Source organism: Nematostella vectensis, chromosome 3, assembly GCF_932526225.1.
Source record: "Nematostella vectensis chromosome 3, jaNemVect1.1, whole genome shotgun sequence".
Taxonomy (NCBI): Eukaryota; Metazoa; Cnidaria; class Anthozoa; order Actiniaria; family Edwardsiidae; genus Nematostella; species Nematostella vectensis.
In genome coordinates this window covers 19,391,290-19,410,756 of record NC_064036.1, presented here as the reverse complement: position 1 = coordinate 19,410,756, position 19,467 = coordinate 19,391,290, and the positions used below count along the sequence as shown (strand labels likewise).

Genomic DNA, 19,467 nt, shown 5'->3' with positions numbered 1-19,467 from the left:
GGGGTGCACCATTTTAGCCAGCCGACTGGTTCTCTAGTGAGTTTATTCGGAAATTACTCTTTTCCGAGTCTCGGGATTCCTGTGGCGCGCGACTGAAGGGGGAGGGGGTAGGATTCCTAGTGGCGAGCCGGCTACACCAGTTAGAAACATGGCAGGAGGTATTTCAGTTCGAATTCGGAGTAAAGGGCTGTTCACTGTCACTCTTACCACACTACACTGTTACACGGCTTAGAAAATCGCATTATTGGATCTGAACACCCTTCATTAACAAAAATAACAATTAGACATTTTTGCGGTGGATTTTAATGTAAAAAGTAGGTTTTTGTAGACATTTGTTTTGCCGACGGCAGCTGAAGTTGCAATATATTTTTGCTCCAAAGGTGATCGTGCGAATTTCATTCTTTGTTATGGTTTTCAGCGCACGCAATGCTAGCCCGCAGACCGGAAGAGACTAAACCGGAAGTGGGTTTTGAAACGGAAGTGTGTCTTGCCGAAAAGCCCCGAGGCGAACAAGACAAATACGCGTGTATGTGTGAAAGTCGTGGCCGATAAAGCTGCTCCGAACCGTTGCCTCGTATTTTGAAGCGTACTTTTTAGCTAAAAGGCTCAGCGGTTCGAAATATTGCAGTATTTTTTATTATAAATTTGCACTTCTGCTGGGAGGGTCGCCCATGTCAAAATTTATTGGCGATATGAAAGATTTTCTGGGATTATGAAGTGAGCAAGTCCAAATGCTCTTTGACCGCACTCAGGAATAATTTGAAGAAGAAGTTAAAAGATAATTCCTAATGTACTTTTGTGGTATCCCCTCACTCGGAAGATCGCTTAAAAGGAATGCTTCTGGTACTAACTGCGAGAGTTTCGTGCCACAATTGGCTTCGTTTGGATCCGGTAAGTGATTTGAGTTTTTCAATTATTTACAGCTGCCTATACAAACAAAGTGATTTTACAATTTGAAAACCAAATTATCTAAGCCTAGCTTACAGCCCAAGAGGATAACATAACCTACGTTTTAATAGTCTTAGACACAACCTGGGATTTTAGTGTCATTCCAGCATTTTGGTTCCGTCCTAAATTTTCTGAGTGGGACTTACACACTTTTACTGAAAGAGTTCACAAGACAATATATATATAAATCAAACACTGAACATTATTCATGCTTTCAAACTCGAGTACTGTACTGTATTGGTATTTTTTTTTTTTTAGAAAAAATAAACCTCGGAAAGTTAACAATAGGAGCTTTATATTCGATACAATATAGATAAAGATAACGTTGCTAATTAGAATGAAAGACCATGGGTCTGGAGCAGGGGACTTTGGCGAGCCAATAAACCTCTTTCAGTGTATACAGGTGGCGTAAGGATTAAGAACGAAACGAACCCAATTTACGCTTCGACCAAGATATCAAATTGAAATATTCAGTTAATATATTTTTAACCATCGATCGTTATTAATAACACCGCAAGATTCTTTTGCGATAAAAACTTTTGTTTTAAAGCTAAAAACAAAAACAGAAGCAAATTAATAATGTCAGCAATGGCATCTACACCGGCAAACTAATAAAAAAAAGCCGTAATGACAGGTCTAATCAACGAATCTTTTATCGTGCGGTGTTTTACTAAAAAAACGCTGACTTTGTGTCTTGCCGTCATCTTGCAGGCCAATATATTTGACGCATGACTTTGCTTTTGTTAAGATCACACAAGTTACACAATAGGCCAATCCGAACGCGCCTGGCGAAGGCCGATTCAATTGACTGAGCACAATAACAGTTTACGATTAGTATAGAAGGGACATGGAAATCATCTGAGATTAGCAAGGATTAACTCTCCTCTCCGTTACTCTTCCTCCATCCAGACACATGGCTAGGGGTGGGCGCACAGCCCTCTTAGCCACTGAGCGATAAAATTACAGTCATTTCCTTGCGCGAGCCCAGGATTTGTGTGTATTGGGGGGTGGGTGGGTAGGGGTAGTCATAGGTATGATATGGAAAAAGCCATAGTATTTGACGATCTTCCAACAAGAGATGATTATTTTTGGCGGCCCAAGGGGGGAGGGGAGGGGTGCACCTGTTTTCTTATTGAGGAAAAGCCCAATCTGATATTTTTCCATATGGTATAAATGACAGCAAACCCCGTCTACGACGCTGTAATCGTCACATCATTATCATCTGCAGCAGAGCTCAGAACCTTCAGCCGTCATCAGGTTATAATAGCAATGGGGTTTCATTTGTTATATGTTACGAAACACTTCGTTGGAAACCGAAAAAGGAAGAGTATGGCTACATACTAAAATGTGATGGTAAAAAGAATCGTTCCTCCATTTACTCAACTACGCGCCAAGCTTGATGACAAAATATTTTCGTTATCAGTTCTCTAGCGAAGTAAGAGAAGCATTGTGGTATTCGTAATATTTTTTTGACTCACTCTAGAATCCGTTTTCTGATTGATAGTATAGGGATTGAAACTAAAATAACCTTCGCTACTTTGGGAGATAATTTAGGCTTTGACAACTGAACAGGACACGGAGTGGTCATTAATTTCAAGAAATCTTTCCTTCCTTCCCTCTGGCTTTTCTTCCTCCTTTCCTTTTATCATCTATTTTTCTTCCACACACAGTGTCTTATCTTAGTATTTTTTTTCCCTTCCCTATTTTTCCTTACCGCATTACTCAATACCTTTTTCCATTTCTATTTAACATTTCTAATTTCCATACTGGGTGAATATCTTTAAAAGACACCCCACCTAGCCCTTCTTAACCCTCCAGATTGAAAGGTCTTTTGTCTATTCACCCTTGCTTCATCACGTCATACTTCCGGGTGCGTTCTTTACTCATTTTGGGAGATTAAATCGTGTTAAAATTGTTTGAATTTAATCATATATACATATATCATCCATTATCGTGCATTGTTACGTGACCTATTTTAGCCTACGTGTAGCCGCATACTCCACAAAAAGGGAAAAAGCCTCAAATTCTAGACATGAGCAAATCGGTTACGCCTTAAAAGAAGCTTTTGCTCTACTGCCCATTAACGACTCTGATTAGGTTGAAATAATTTTATCCACAAACAAATTACTTGGACCATGAAGTGATGAAGTTGACCCCTCATTTCCATGCAGTGTCTTTTCTTTCAAAAAAAACCCTTATTGCGTAGTCAGCCAATCACAGCGCTCCTCTTGACAATTCCCGGATGTCAACAAGAAATACACGGAAACAGGGCTGAGTGAGTTGCGATGAAGGAGTTTTGCTCTCGTATTTGTGTTGGAATTTCTCGTATTTACCCGTGTGATCAAGCAATATGACTGACGCAGGTGAAGTAGAGAAAATCACTGTCGGCAAAGGTGAGCTTTGAACCGATTCAAATGAGTTTTAGAGAAGAAAGTTGCACTTTCATTTAGGTTGCTGTCTACCTAGACTTCGCCCGCCTACCGATGCCGAATAGATTTCCAAGGCTATTATTATTTCCTCTCAAACTCTAATCCGTCGCTTTTATCTCTCTACAATTTACAGATAATGTATAACATTCGGCATTAACCGTATTTTGAGATCATACCTATCGAGTTTGCGTCTGTGAACATTTTTCTATCACAAACTAAAACTTAACATGTGTTTGTCTGGCCTTCATCGTTGTCATCTATAACGACGGTCAGTTCGAAAAAGCTTTCTTTGTGAACTAAAGAACTAAGAACTATCTGTCTTTGTATCTATCGGTAACAGCCTACTACTTAGATTTTTTTGTCCTGCTAATCTTCATGCTCATCGACTTGTCATACATACTTATATTAGAATCATCGTTTCATGTTTTTGTTATTTTTAAACGATTGAAACTGAACTCAGCTGTCCGCCTTTCCCCAAGAGATTTATATAATTTATAACATCATTCCAATAACACAATCTGGAATAACGACCCTATGGTGAAATAACACGTTAAGACTGTTTAGATCGAAACAGTTTTGATATCTACAGGTTTCCATAAAGGTCAGCAATTGGGTTCCCGCGATATACTTAAAACGTGCTCTGTTGTGTTTGGTCCGTTTATACCCTCAACCCCAACCAACCCAAATATTATTCCAAGTTATTTCAAGCAAATGCGATTTTGGTGGTCTTCCCCTTAAGACAACGACCGGCATGCATTTTCTCTTTAATTTGACATTGGCACAGTTATGGACGCTTTTAAAACAGTTACTATTTATTCGTAAATGTAGTTTCATGTGCCTTCTCAACAGGGCACCTTTTCATTTGTCTGACTCATAAAGTCGGTAAAATACAGATTATACAAAACTAGTGTCATATGTCTTGGCTTGGTACCAGCGGAACTTGGTCAAAAGCCATTGAATAATCGTAACTTTATCTAAAAACTTGGTATTTCTTTCGACTTGGAGACGAATTTGGTCTGGCCTTTAGCCTCGAGCAATTTTGTGGTTTCTTTCGGAGGATTTGGCTTTCACGAAAGCCACACTTAATTCTGATTTCTAAAATGTCACCGTTACATTTGAATAAAATGTAAAATAAGTAAATATATGTTGAAGTTCTTGGAAGTGATCTTTAAAGTCGTGAAAAAATTCCCATTGTTTACGCTCTAGAAAATAAAATGGCCTTATGAAATGTGTCATCTATAGAAACAAAGCGGGTTTGTTATTTTTGTTGTTTTATGATAGGAGATAGTCTAAGGTAGGGGCATGTTTAAACTTGCCTTAATTTTAATCTCTCCCAACATCAAACTGAAACCAGAACTGCTACTTCCCAAATGCTTTTAACTGCTTTGGAGAACAATGAGTTCGTGCGTAATGTTTTTAACATGTATGTTTACTGTACTAGACAGATGTGGGATGGAGTCCGGTGTTCGATTGTGAACACCCTTTGCCTATCTTCACATGAAAAGGCCCTTGTATCTCTGTCATATTATCTCATTTCCTTTGTTTATCTGGAAGTATAGTCTTACACCATTTTGAGGTGATGAGAACAGATAGCATAAACACAGTGTGTAGCTCATATTATAGCGTATAATGAAAGAAAGGAAACCTGGTATGACATATAGTGTCCAGAACATTTCAGCCTATCCTAAGCTGTATTGCTTAGTTGCAAATGTAATGAGAGTTAATTCTGGATGTCTGTAATTTTCTCAACTATTATTAGTTAAATTTTCCTCAGGTATTAAGAATGTTGAGAAGTAAGAAATATATTGATTTGATACAGTGGTAGAATAATTTCATTTTTTTTCTCTCAAAAACTTTAGCCTCCTTTGTCTATTATAATTGTTACTATCCAAGACAACATTCTCTTTGCTACTTACTTTGATAAAATATCTTTATTTTTCAGAAATGGGGTGTTGGTTGCACTTTCTTTTCCAAATTTGAAAATTGAGATTTTCCCATGTAAAGTTCTCATGATACCACCATGCCTTATTCTCCTAGTTGCACTTTCATAATGCTTTCTTTTTGTAATATGTAACTAGAGACATGCCAACCATATCTTCAATTTTTAAAAATTATTAATTATTATCTAATTTTCATCTAGGATGTCCCCTTCAGCATTGCTGATATCTGTGGGGGTCCTGGTTGTTTAATGATTATTACAAATCCACGAAAAATGCAAAAATAGAAAATATAAACAATAAAAACTAAAATACATTTCTAATCAAGTATAGCTGCAATGCGCTGCATAAATATGAGAGTGAGCTTACTTTCCTTTTCCATTTTTGGGAGTGCGTTAAATGCTAAGGCACCACAAAATCCTATTGAGCTTCTTCTATATTCAGTTTTAATTAGATTTATAAAATTGTTTCTTGTAGTGTAACTATTCTAAATGCACCAGGGAAGAATACAATTTGATGGGCGAATTCAATTGCGCATGGACATTGGATATATTATTTTTCATTGAATTGCTTTAGAAATATCATAGATTTTCATCATGTTCAAATGCCACAGACTTTGGCATTGGAGCGTGATGCAATTAATAGTGTGGTTTTAGTTTTGACATGGGATGAGCTTCCTCTAGCTGCATTGTCACACACAAGCATACAGTATTTCCTATGGTTGGGTTAGCATTTGAGTAATTTCTTTAATTAAAATCTTGATTGCCCAACTGTTGCATTCATGTTACATTATCGAGTTTGTCACTTTTAATTAATGTATGTCATTATTTTATTATTATGCCAAATGAGTCAAGTACTATTTCATTGCAATGCACACTTCAACTAAGATATTCTAGACTAAAAGGCTGGTATTTTTTTAGATATTTTGACATGCTATAAGAGTTGTACTGTAGCATGGTGGTTTGCGCTAGAGCAACCAGAACACTATTATTTTTTTTTGGGGGGGGGGGGAGGTACAGTATTTGGCCTTATTTTCAGGCATTTTGCAACCAAAGTAGAATATCACTCAGCACTCAAGATTGGGTTTAAGTACAGTTGCTTCTTTTTCCCAAACTCATAGAATATTATTTCTACTGTATTTGCTTTAAAATTTATTTTTTAGTTGTAGAGAGGTTCAAGATAGATTCAGAGCGAATTCTCAAATACTGGTACCGGTATTTACAAAATTAGCAAGGAAGACTGGAATACAAGTCTTATTTTTTGATATTTGGTTTGCCATGGGTCTATAATCATCCTTCCATTTTTCCAATTTGTGACTTTATTTCGCTCATCAAAATTCCTTTGCTTGCTAGTTAAGTGATGAAAGCTTTGTGTTGGGTTGTAATTTGATACCCTTTCCATTACCAATTGATTCTTCAGCAGGCCACCTGTGTGTCTAATGACATCAAAAGCTCCTTCCACAAGCAAACCTCAAACATTAGTAGAGCTTGCATAGATATCTTTGAATTAAAAGTAAAATCACCTCACCCTGTGGGGAATCATTAAGATTTTATATTTAATAGATGTGTTGTTAGTAACTCCCTTATTTATTACAACCTGTTAAAAGTTGTTTGGCTTAGCAGAGCAGATTATTCTGTTACCTTAATGAATATTAATTTGTATATGTCACAACATATCCTTCAAGATAAGGCTTATTATTGGCTATCTACCTGATGAATATGGTCTGATGGGGTCAGGGAGACACATGTTTGTTATAGTGAATTAAGGCATAAGCCTTGGCAGTAGCTTCATGTTTCTTTCATTTCCTTTCAAACATGGATAGTGCAGTTGTTTGCCAGCATGTTTTGAAGAATTCTGGGGCTACTTTGTTCTATGGTGAGAGCAGTTTTTATTTAAAAGCAGCACAAAAGTATTAAGTGTTTCTTGTCTAAAAAGCAGTATTAACTAATGCCAAAACACATATTATTTGAAACAAATTTAATCTTAAAACATAGCATTTAAATTTGACTACTTGTTTATTTAACATTTAACACATTTTGATATACAGAAACGGCAAAATTTTAGGCTATGTGATGGCATCTGATTAATTATCCTTTGGATGCCTTTTGCTTAAGGTTTCATTATATCACCACTAACATGTGATGAGACAGCTTTACTTTTTATGATTAGTTTCTGGCTAATTCTAAACTTGAACATGAAAAGAATGACTTTAGTCTTATCTTAAATAACTGAAATACATAGGTTGTTTTAACAGATACTACATGTCTCTGCATGTTTATAGGATTTCCTCTCAACTCAAAATGGCAACGTTTTAATTTATATAAAAGGTTGAGCATAATAAATAAGATTTGCTCTGAGCTTATTTTGTAAACTATCCTTAAACACTCTAAGGAGTATGACTCATTTCTGATTTGCAATTCTTATGCAATGTATTATAAGTTTGTCGATGACTACAGTTTGGCATGTCCATGCTGTTTCTACCAATTTGAATTTGCTTTAGTTTCATTTTTCCGTTTCTTTGAATATATTCATATTTCTATGTGTTTTATTGGAATTCAACACACTGCCTTATACTAATATATTTAAAGTCTTCAATTCAATACCTATAAAGCATCCTTTTCAACAAAGCCTACAATCTTTACTTTATCATGTTATGTGCATTAATTTTAGAGAAGTCCTGAACAATCACCACAGGCAAACAGTCATTGTTAATTAAGCAAAGCCTTATTAGCTTGACTCACACAAACACATGTTCCATAGCTGTCTGTTAGAATGACCTAATACCATAAACATTTTTAGAATGAGCAGGTGAAGTGAACTGTGCTTCATTTTAGTCAAGCTAACATTTATTAGCTTGACTCACACAAACACATGTTTTGTTAGAATGACCTAATACCATAAACATGTTTAGAATGAGCAGGTGAAGCAAAAAATTCATTTTATTGTTGTTAAGTTTGGAAGTTAAGAATGAAGTGTGTAGGTTTCAGGTTTTTTCAATAAATTTATCTCTACCATTCATTGAAAAAAGTACTGTTTTATTTCTGTCTTTAAGGTTTCTGTATGATTAAAATGTGTATTTCCATCACACTTTTTGATTGTATGACAGCTCCCCTGCTCTGGTATATGCCACATCCATACTAATCAAGCAGTTATCTTTTTCAGTTTGCCAAGATTTCAGGGTTCGTGAGGATGGAGCTCTTGCTACCAGACTTCAGGAGGAAGAATGTAGGTTGTGCTCAGATCCTGACATTTATCATCCCAAACTCTTATTTTGGTCATTTAAACATGTGAAAAATAGGCATACTTTTAAGTTTAACCCTGATTATAAAATCTACAATTATATGAATAAAGATGTTAGCTGTGGTGTTTATTTTGTTTTGTAGATTGTTCCCTATGTAAAATGTATTTTTATCATTAGAATATTTTGAATATGTTTTATGTGTTTAGCCTAGGCCCTTGTGTATTTCAAACCAATATACACATTCACAAGGTATGCCTTTTGGTTCTGTATATGTATTAAAATTCTTTCACTTCAACAGGCCCTGCTACTTAGGATTTATAAATAGGATTTATCTCCTACCTCCTGCCTTTTAAGGGCCATTCATGTGACACAGTGAAACGTGTTACATTTTTGTGTACATTTTTTGAGAGTGTCTTCAAATATCTCTGTAAGTTTTACATTTATTTAACAGAAAATGCAAAAAGACTTGTCGAAAATTTAAAAGGATTGCTGTAAATGATAGTTTCCCATAATAACAGCAAAAGGTATTCCTTAGTGTGTCATCAGACTTTTAACATTTTTGGGGATTACTGAAAATGATAAGCTCCCATCTTGTCTCTGTTATTTATCATTTCATTGTTTTTCCAGTCCAAAAACATTATGGCATGAACAGAAATGAGCGTAAGTCAGTCCGGGGTGATCTGTGTGTTGCCAAAAAGACCTATCTTGAGGAAGTGAGAACGGCTGCTTTGCTTCCTGAAGAGGAACTCGCCCAAATGTAAGTACCGTAAATGACCTAATAAACGTAGCAAGCATTTACAGTGTGACAAATGCAATGACTTAACGGTGCAAGTATGCGAAAACCAGAAGTAGGCCTTGTTATTCCTGGATGCTACACTGCGAGGACAAATTGAAAGAAAATTGCTGACATCCTAAGCAATGAGATCAGGAACGTTAGAGAGCAGTCCCCTCATTTTGAACTTGACATTGAACAAAACGCTACTTGCTTACCAGTGTTGATTAAGCAAGATGGCAATTAAGTTACCATTTATATTTCCGGAATTCCTATGTCGTTTGTTTTTAAGCTGGCAGGGAATGGGGAAGGGAGGGGCATTTAATAGAGGGGGGCGTTTATTAGAAAGGGGCGTTCTTAAAAAAACTTGTAAGCTTAGGGGGGGCGTTCATTAGATCAGAGGCGTTCTTTAGATAGGGGGTGTTTATTAGGTCGTTTATGGTAATTCCACCTTTTTGATTTTGCTATGGTTTCTTTCCTACTACATACTGTATATTTCTAAGAAAAACCATGAAAGTTCCACAAGACTGTGCATTTAATACAATTCAAAAGTTGTTCAGCTCTTTGATCAGGAACATGAAGGTCATTGATATAACATTCATATTAGTAAAAGACATCAGTTATGTGTAGCATGGATGCCCTCCCAAATGGTCATCTCATTAGCATCACATTATGTAGTAAACAGGCCCAGGATTTATCTTGGGGGGGGGGGGGGTGCGACATCCGATAAAGTGGACATATTTCCAGGGGGTGGGAAGGGATTTCACTGATAAAAATCGGACCATGCTTTTGCAGTATCTCCACGGGACGTTTATTGTCAGATTTGGCTACATACCAGAGTGATCTTGCTGATGCCTAATAATATTGTCTACAAATAATAGCTGTCCATTGATAGTGGACCTTTGGCCGTTGTGTGGAGGGGGGTTCGTACCCCCTGCACCCACCCTGGGTACGGGCCTGGTTAAGTAAAGCAACCTCCTCCTTTTATTGAACAACTAAATGTACACTTTATATAATTGTAGATAGCAATGCATACAGTACATGTTCAGAGGGTGTTATTACCCATCTATCTATATTTGTTTTGAAGGGAAGAGACAGATAAGTGGCTTGCTAAAGAGTTACAGGACAGACTGCAGGCTGAGGTAAATAAATATCTGCAATGCAACCAATGCATTTAAAGGAGGCCAATACATCGATTTATTCTATGATCATTTTAAGGGGGAGGCTTTGCAAGGCCTGTTCTCTCTGTGTTGTTCTTGTTGTTCACTTTATCTCCTTACTGACCTAGTATCTGTCTGTTTCTGTGTAGGAGTGTAGAGAATTAAGAACACGATCAGAGCTGGAGGCACGTGATGCGGTGAGTCTACTATACTTTATTCATCTTTGCCTTGTTAAGGTCTTGTTATAGACCAAGTTTTGCACTTAACAGGCCCGTGGCCAGGGGGTGTTTGGAGGGTTCAGAAGAACCACCCCACTTGACTGGAAGGTCCACTCTAATGAAGAAAAATTGAGTACCACTGCGCGCTAGGGCAAGCTACTGTACCTAAGAGAAAATGGTCTGCTAAATGGGTAAACAAACCCCCCCCCCCCTGCTCAAAATCCTGGCTACGGGCCTGCTTAAGACTTATTATTAAGGCAATAACTGTGATACTCCAGGCCGGTGCTGAGGGTTTGTGTAATGCTTACAGAAGTTGACTGCACGAAGAAAAGCTCACTCTTTTTATTTAACATAAAAATATTTTGTCTGATCATTTGCCGCAATAACAAATTATTGTAAGTTGATGTATGATAACTTAATATGATCATGTTTCTTGTGCTGATTTCAGCAAATTGCCAAGGATCTTCAAGAACGGGAGCGACAAAAACTGGAGCATGCTCAACAAAGAAAACGAGAGCTGGAGATCCAAGCAGAGCAAGAGACAAGGCACTTACTAGCTGCACACAAGCAAGACAGAGGTATTGAGCCACACCAGGATGAGTCAACCCGAAATAGGGCAGACCGCGAGAGAGCTAGAGACAGGGCCGACCATTGGGATACCAGATCGAACGGTAGAGCACCAAGAGAAGAGAGGCCAAGGGGGTACAGGGAAAGAGTAGGCGCAGGATCCCCTGAGGCCCAGAGAAGAAGGGATCCTGACTGGCCAAGGGAAGACCGACCTAGAGATCCCAGAGATTATGTAGATCCAAGAGACAGGGACTTGGAGAGAACAAGAGATCATAGAGATAGGGACTTTGAAAGATCAAGACACGATAGAAGAGAGCGAGACCGTGAAGTAGAAAGAGCAAGAGATCAGAAGGATGTTAGGGCAAGAGACCGAGATCCAGAAAGATCAAGAGATTACAGAGATGGTCGGCCAAGGAACAGAAGTCCTGAAAGACAAAGGGATCAAAGAGATGCCAGACCAAGAGATCAAAGGGAACGAGAGGCAGACAGATCAAGGGATGGTAGACCAAGGGAAAGTCGAGATGCTGAGAGACCAAGAGATTGTCGACCCAGAGAAACTGACAGAGACCCACGAGACAAGGAGCGGAGAGAGAGGCGAGATAATTCTCGTGAGAATCAGGTACGAAGAGATAATGATGAGAGGGATCACCCTCAAGATCGAATTAGAGGTCGAAGGGAAGAGAAACCAAAACCAATAGATCCCAACAGAGGCCCAGACATGGACCGGGAGCCTCAGCGGCCCAGAGAGTCCCGCCCAAGGGAGAGAGCAGATCGGTGTGCCGGACCTCCGGCCCATGACAAGAGGGTCAGATCTAAGGAGCTAGATCAGTCTGAGGAAAGAGCTGAGAATGGCACGGAGAGACAGCGCGGCCGGCGAGAGCAGAGACGCGAGGCCAACCTCAAGGGAAATCAGTGGGATCCCAAGTGGGAACGTAACAGAGGTGAGTAGGAAGTGTGCTCTTTCAGCTGTCTTACTTTATAGAGGGATAGGACATTCATACGATTAGAGATCTTCAAAACAGACTGTATATACTACAACAAAAATTTATATTCTTTGTTGTAACATTTAAAACGAAAAGGCTTTTATTTGCGCGTGTCGGTTTGGTTGAAATAAAGCAAAGCTATGTAATACACCTCTACTGTATTGGCCTTGAATACCCGATTGTGTTGATTTAGCTTTCTACCTTGAAAGATAGACTTTTAGTAATCCTCATAAATCGTACATCCTTTATCAATTGAAAAGCATTTTTAAGTTAACAAAGCGTAGAGTTGTTTATCTTAAGAGGGGTTTCACAGGTGTCAGGAAGTCATTTTGAATCATTGCTTGTGTATTCCATTCTCATATTGGACAGTATTTTCTGTCCCGTTTATAGCAGCGGTTAATGGCAATGCCGACTCGATGGGCCGACACAGCAACAGCAGTAGCACTGGAAGTGAGGAGGAGTCCAGCCGTAAGCTCACTGGCTTGGGGGAGGGGGTGGTGGTCGCCTTACCAGAGAACGGGGGAGGGAGACTTGAGCCTGATAGGATTATCATGGCCGATGGTACCGCCATAGACTTGTTTGACGACGAGGAAGAGAGGCAGAAAGCCCTGAAAAGGGAGAGGGAAAAGAAAGATGAGGTATTGACTTTTTAATGATCACCAATTATCATTATATTACAAATAAGGGTTGGGCTGTCAAGTATTTAAGCGGAAGGTTACAGTTTTCGTGTCCTGCATTGGATTATTGGCCGAGCATTTCTTTGTTTTTAGTTTCAACAAAACTTATGTCCCGAATGTGTAGCCCAAGATACAAAATCTGTTCCTGATTTTTTAATTATCTTTTGTCGTTTTCAGGAGTTGGCTAAGATGCTGCAAGAACAAGAAAGGAGGGTAAGATAAGGATTGGGAATGTGCACGTGCGTGGGGCCTTGTGTGTGTGGTTCATGTGCACCCGTTCTTGTGCGTGCGGTATGTGCGTGTATCTTCGTCTGAGTGTAATATGTGCGCATCTTCGTCTGAGTGTAATGTGTGCGCATCCTCGTCTGAGTGTAATGTGTGCGCATCCTCGTCTGAGTGTAATATGTGCGCATCCTCGTCTGAGTGTAATGTGTGCGCATCCTCGTCTGAGTGTAATGTGTGCGCATCCTCGTCTGAGTGTAATGTGTGCGCATCCTCGTCTGAGTGTAATGTGTGCGCATCCTCGTCTGAGTGTAATATGTGCGCATCCTCGTCTGAGTGTAATGTGTGCGCATCCTCGTCTGAGTGTAATATGTGCGCATCCTCGTCTGAGTGTAATATGTGCGCATCCTCGTCTGAGTGTAATATGTGCGCATCCTCGTCTGAGTGTAATGTGTGCGCATCCTCGTCTGAGTGTAATATGTGCGCATCCTCGTCTGAGTGTAATGTGTGCGCATCCTCGTCTGAGTGTAATGTGTGCGCATCCTCGTCTGAGTGTAATATGTGCGCATCCTCGTCTGAGTGTAATGTGTGCGCATCCTCGTCTGAGTGTAATGTGTGCGCATCCTCGTCTGAGTGTAATATGTGCGCATCCTCGTCTGAGTGTAATATGTGCGCATCTTCGTCTGAGTGTAATATGTGCGCATGTTCGTTTGAGTGTAATATGTGCGCATGTTCGTCTGAGTGTAATATGTGCGCATGTTCGTTTGAGTGTAATATGTGCGCATGTTCTTTTGAGTGTAATATGTGCGCATGTTCGTCTGAGTGTAATATGTGCGCATGTTCGTTTGAGTGTAATATGTGCGCATGTTCGTTTGAGTGTAATATGTGCGCATGTTCTTTTGAGTGTAATATGTGCGCATGTTCGTTTGAGTGTAATATGTGCGCATGTTCGTTTGAGTGTAATATGTGCGCACGTTCTTGTGCCTCTAGTGCGTACGCACGCATGTATGCGTGCGTGCGTGCGTGCGCGTGTGTGTGTGCTGTACGCATGTATGTATGTACGCATGTTCTTGTACCTGTAATATCCGCGTGTGTGTTAGTGTTCGTGTATATGTGTGCGTGTAGTTTGTGCGCCTTCCTCGTGTGTGTTCGTGTACAGTACTTATCTAAATGTTTCCCCGTTAGCTCGTTGAACATGAACGCATGGCAGCCCAGGACAAGAAAATAGCTGTTGAGGGACAGGACAGAGTAAGTTCTTCTCGAACACAAGAGCAGCAGAGGACGCGTGGTAGGAGTGGTGGTCGCTGGTGGTGTGGTAGTTGTTGACTTGGTAGGAGTTGTGGTCGCTGGTGGTGTGGTAGTTGTTGGCTTGGTAGGAGTGGTGGTCGCTGGTGGTGTGGTAGTTGTTGGCTTGGTAGGAGTGGTGGTCGCTGGTGGTGTGGTAGTTGTTGGCTTGGTAGGAGTGGTGGTCCCTGGTGGTGTGGTAGTTGTTGGCTTGGTAGGAGTGGTGGTCGCTGGTGGTGTGGTAGTTGTTGGCTTGGTAGGAGTGGTGGTCGCTGGTGGTGTGGTAGTTGTTGGCTTGGTAGGAGTGGTGGTCGCTGGTGGTGTGGTAGTTGTTGGCGTGGTAGGAGTGGTGGTCGCTGGTGGTGTGGTAGTTGTTGGCTTGGTAGGAGTGGTGGTCGCTGGTGGTGTGGTATTTGTTGGCTTGGTAGGAGTGGTGGTCGCTGGTGGTGTGGTAGTTGTTGGCGTGGTAGGAGTGGTGGTTCGATTGTGTGGTAGTTGTTGGCTTGGTAGGAGTGGTGGTCGCTGGTGGTGTGGTATTTGTTGGCTTGGTAGGAGTGGTGGTCGCTGGTGGTGTGGTATTTGTTGGCTTGGTAGGAGGGTTGGTCGCTGGTTGTGTGGTAGTTGTTGGCGTGGTAGGAGTGGTGGTCGCTGGTGGTGTGGTATTTGTTGGCTTGGTAGGAGTGGTGGTCGCTGGTGGTGTGGTATTTGTTGGCTTGGTAGGAGTGGTGGTCGCTGGTGGTGTGGTAGTTTTTGGCTTGGTAGTTTGTGGTGTCCATTTTAGTTAATGAAGGTTCGATTGACCAAAGGTAAAAATACAATAAATACATATGAAGCAATACAATACATATGAAGCAGCTCCAAGGGTTATGGATTTGGGTTTGAGATACCAAAATTAAAAATACAATAAACTCTGGATTCTGGTTCGAGGTAGATGTTGCTTTCAAATTCTGTTCGGCTCTATCACATACCATCATTCCTCATCATGCTTAACGTCCGCAGGAACTCGCTCGTGAGCTGCAGAAAAAAGAGTACGAAAGAGCCCAGGCGATGGCGCGTGAGATGAGGAGATCCAACAGTGCTCCAGGGGTATGCCTGCATTTTTTTTTCATGAAAATAAACATAGCACGAAAATCCATAACCTAGTACTTGTGACATACCTTGTACTTGTACTTGGACTGACCTACCTACTTAGTCCCCGATAGAGACCGTTTTCTTTTGACGATATAATTGAATAAGCCTTTCCTCCCTTTATCTATGTAGCCCCATCCCCTACCTTAATAGAAACGTTGTGTTATGAAGTGCAGCCTTTTACTCATGCTGCGATCCTGTTTTTTGTCTTTTAGGAGAGGCGCCGCTTGCCGTCGTACGGCGAAGCCGTTCACCGAAGACAAATGCCTGACCTCCTTCAAGACCAAGACCTAGTCCTCGAGATAGACCCACTACAGATCAGGCCGGACAGCCTCACGCGCACCACCCACTCGTCCGGGGACTCCTCCCAGGGCTCGCACCCTTCCTCTCTCGAACGGGGGCTCCAAGTCAGCATGGAGGGTCAGACCGTCATCCCTGGCGATAAGGGCCCTTCCCCCATCACCTCGCTGGAGCGTAGCAACGAGCAAAGCGCGTCGTCGCGGGACTCTTTCGCCTCCTCGGGACAGGGGTCATTTGACCGCGCCCATGTCTCCCCGACCTCCCGAGCCGAGGTCTGGGAGCGACTCTACGAGGCCGGGGCTGACCCCGAATTTGATCACAACACGAAGCACAACAGACCAGTGGCCCGAAGTCGGACGGTCGGGACATCCAATCCGTCCGATAACGAGCTGGCTACTCGGCTGCCGTACAACGTCGTCGAAGGAATTGATCCGACGTTCAAGCGAGCGCCAAAGAGTCCAGGAAAAGACGATGGTGAGGAAGAGAAGGCCAAGGTCATTCCATTGATTAAACCACATCGACGACGTAGTGGAGATCGGAAGAAGAATAGAGAGAATAGCGAGAATTGCAAGCAACAATAATGCTCATAGAAAATAGTAATAAGAACAATTTATGATTGATATTTTATTCACGAAGGGGAGACCCTGAAATGTAGAGTGTGTTTTAAATTTAGGTTAAGAAAATAACGAGATTTTTTTAATGATAACTACAGTGCTTTTCATAAGTGCATGATTTCGCGTGAACTTCAAATGTTACAAGCATTATCTAACAATCCTTTGACTATCCAACAAATAAGAATTGTTAAAAAAAAAAATCTATCCTTTGAAAAAAATTATTTGTGATATTACTGAATGTGTACTATTCCGTCACTCGGGAACATATTGATGTAAAAACCCAAGATAGATAGGAAATATGAGAATAATAACAAGGAACATATTGATGAAAAACCCAAGATAGATGGAAGCATTTTTTATGGTTCTAGTGGTACTCGAACGTAGAGTTTGCAGTTCTGCACTTTCGAAGAACCAAACTTAAGTATTCACTATATGTGCTTTTGATTCTAATACACCAAAAACTGGAATTCGACTCTGCCATAGGCAGAGGCCATATTGTATTCATTGTTCTGGTACGAGATCACGACAGTTTGGGCTTTTTGATTCTATTTGCTTTTGATTCTAGATTTTATAGTCAATAGTCAATGTTTGAATGCGTGGTTACAGGACAGCTGGTATTTTAACTGATTTTACTAACCTTATTTTATGACGACAGTTTGGGCTTTTTGATTCTATTTGCTTTTGATTCTAGATTTTATAGTCAATAGTCAATGTTTGAATGTGTGGTTACAGGACAGCTGGTATTTTAACTGATTTTACTAACCTTATTTTATGATTCCTCGCCGCCGTTCTTAAATGTAATAAGATAGGTGTAAATAAACATTGTTTGGCAAGCTGTTTTTTTTTCCTTGTGACTAGTAACATGCTGTGGCAACGGCGCCGAGACTACCTCCTCCCTAACACAGGGTAACCGTCCCAGGAAGTACCAGAATGTCATTTATCAGGAACGAAAACTTCGGCTGATATCAGTGGCGCATAGGCTTGGTGTAGATGTTTGCGCACGGGACATGGGTAGATGTTTGCGCGCGGGTGATGGGTAGATGTTTGCGCGCGGGTGATGGGTAGATGTTTGCGCGCGGGAGATGGTAGATGTTTGCGCGCGGGTGATGGGTAGATGTTTGCGCGCGGGAGTGGGTAGATGTTTGCGCGCGGGAGATGGGTAGATATTTGCACGCGGAAGATGGGAAGATGTTTGCACGCGGGAGATGGGTAGATATCTGCACGCGGGAGATGGCTAGATGTTTGCACGCGGGAGATGGGTAGATGTTTGCACGCGGGAGATGGGTAAATGTTTGCACGCGGGAGATGGTTAAATGTTTGCACGCGGGAGATGGGTAGATGTTTGCGCGAGGGAGATGGGTAGATGTTTGCACGCGGGTGATGGGTAGATAATCGCACGCGGATGATGGGTAGATGTTTGCGCGCGTGAGATGGGTAGATGTAGGCGCGCGAGAAATGGGTAGATGTTTGCGCGCGGGATATGGGTAGATGTTTGCGTGCGGGAGATGGGTAGATGTTTGCGTGCGGGAGATGGGTAGATGTTTACGTGCGGGAGATGGGTAGATGTTTGCGCGCGGGAGATGGGTAGATGTTTACGTGCGGGAGATGGGTAGATGTTTGCCCGCGGGAGATGGGTAGATGTTTGCCGCGGGAGATGGGTAGATGTTTGCGCGCGGGAGATGGGTAGATGTTTGCACGCGGGAGATGGGAAGATGTTTACGTGCGGGAGATGAGTAGATGTTTGCACGCGGGTGAAGGGTAGATGTTTGCACGCGGGAGATGGGTAAATGTTTGCGCGCGGGAGATGGGTAAATGTTGGCGCGCTTGAGATGGGTAGATGTTTGCGCGCGGGAGATGGGTAGATATTTGCACGCGGGAGATGGGAAGATGTTTGCACGCGGGAGATGGGTAGATGTTTACGTGCGGGAGATGGGTAGATGTTTACGTGCGGGAGATGGGTAGATGTTTGCCCGCGCGAGATGGGTAGATGTTTACACGCGGGAGATGGGTAGATGTTTGCACGCGGGTGATGGGTGGATGTTTGCGCGAGGGAGATGGGTAGATGTTTGCACGCGGGTGATGGGTAGATGTTTGCGCGCGTGAGATGGTTAGATGTAGGCGCGCGAGAAATGGGTAGATGTTTGCGCGCGGGAGATGGGTAGATGTTTGCACGCGGGAGATGGGTAGATGTTTGCACGCGGGAGATGGGTAGATGTTTGCGCGAGGGAGATGGGTAGATGTTTGCACGCGGGTGATGGGTAGATGTTTGCGCGAGGGAGATGGGTAGATGTTTGCGCGAGGGAGATGGGTAGATGTTTGCGCGCGGGAGATGGGTAGATGTTTACGTGCGGGAGATGGGTAGATGTTTGCGCGCGGGAGATGGGTAGATGTTTACGTGCGGGAGATGGGTAGATGTTTGCGCGCGGGAGATGGGTAGATGTTTACGTGCGGGAGATGGGTAGATGTTTGCCCGCGGGAGATGGGTAGATGTTTGCCGCGGGAGATGGGTAGATGTTTGCACGCGGGAGATGGGAAGATGTTTACGTGCGGGAGATGAGTAGATGTTTGCGCGCGTGAGATGGGTAGATGTTTACGTGCGGGAGATGGGTAAATGTTTGCGCGCGGGAGATGGGTAGATGTTTGCGCGCGGGAGATGGGTAGATATAGGCGCGCTGTGATGAAAGGTCGTATGCCCCCTCTAACCCTTTCGCCCACCACCTAACAAACACCAAGTGATTGAAGGATTTAAAATGCCATGCATATAGGCACATGAAACTTTCTGATTGTCAAGGATTGTACTTAGCCAATCATCGAGGGAATGAAATGCAATTCACTACTTGACGTGAATGCCTAAAGAGAGTTCTGGTTCCCACGATGACCCCAAAAAAATAAAGCTTTAATATAAAGCGAGACGTTAAGAGCGTGCGAAAAGCGACTGAACACGACGAAACGTACGCTGGGTACCAGATACACCAAGCTTAACTACC

The 19,467-nt window shown here is 41.8% G+C and overlaps 1 protein-coding gene across 4 annotated transcripts; it reads left to right on the top strand.

The window, feature by feature from the left end:
* Positions 1 to 523: 523 nt before the first annotated feature.
* On the top strand, positions 524 to 17,313 carry LOC116616073 (trichohyalin). Of its 4 annotated transcripts, none has more exons than XM_032377874.2 (11): positions 524 to 891; positions 8,477 to 8,539; positions 9,183 to 9,312; positions 10,415 to 10,469; positions 10,637 to 10,684; positions 11,154 to 12,213; positions 12,649 to 12,893; positions 13,110 to 13,145; positions 14,340 to 14,402; positions 15,438 to 15,524; positions 15,782 to 17,313. In XM_032377874.2, the coding sequence occupies exons 1-11, from the start codon at positions 789 to 791 to the stop codon at positions 16,445 to 16,447; spliced, it is 2,556 nt and encodes an 851-aa protein (XP_032233765.2). In that variant the 5' UTR covers positions 524 to 788; the 3' UTR covers positions 16,448 to 17,313. The 4 variants fall into 4 exon arrangements, with proteins under 4 accessions (XP_032233765.2, XP_032233764.2, XP_032233767.2 ...); XM_032377873.2 differs by having other exon boundaries at positions 525 to 891; positions 12,646 to 12,893; XM_032377876.2 differs by lacking the exon at positions 524 to 891 and adding an exon at positions 3,076 to 3,341 and having other exon boundaries at positions 12,646 to 12,893.
* The last annotated feature ends 2,154 nt before the right edge of the window (positions 17,314 to 19,467 follow it).

Excerpts from the sequence above, each read along its gene's own strand:
- LOC116616073 (XM_032377873.2), top strand. The coding sequence starts at position 789 with ATGTACTTTTGTGGTATCCCCTCACTCGGAAGATCGCTTAAAAGGAAT. Across the intron at positions 9,313-10,414 it reads GAAGAGGAACTCGCCCAAAT|GGAAGAGACAGATAAGTGGC; the intron begins GTAAGTACCGTA and ends TTTGTTTTGAAG. Across the intron at positions 14,403-15,437 it reads CTGTTGAGGGACAGGACAGA|GAACTCGCTCGTGAGCTGCA; the intron begins GTAAGTTCTTCT and ends TAACGTCCGCAG.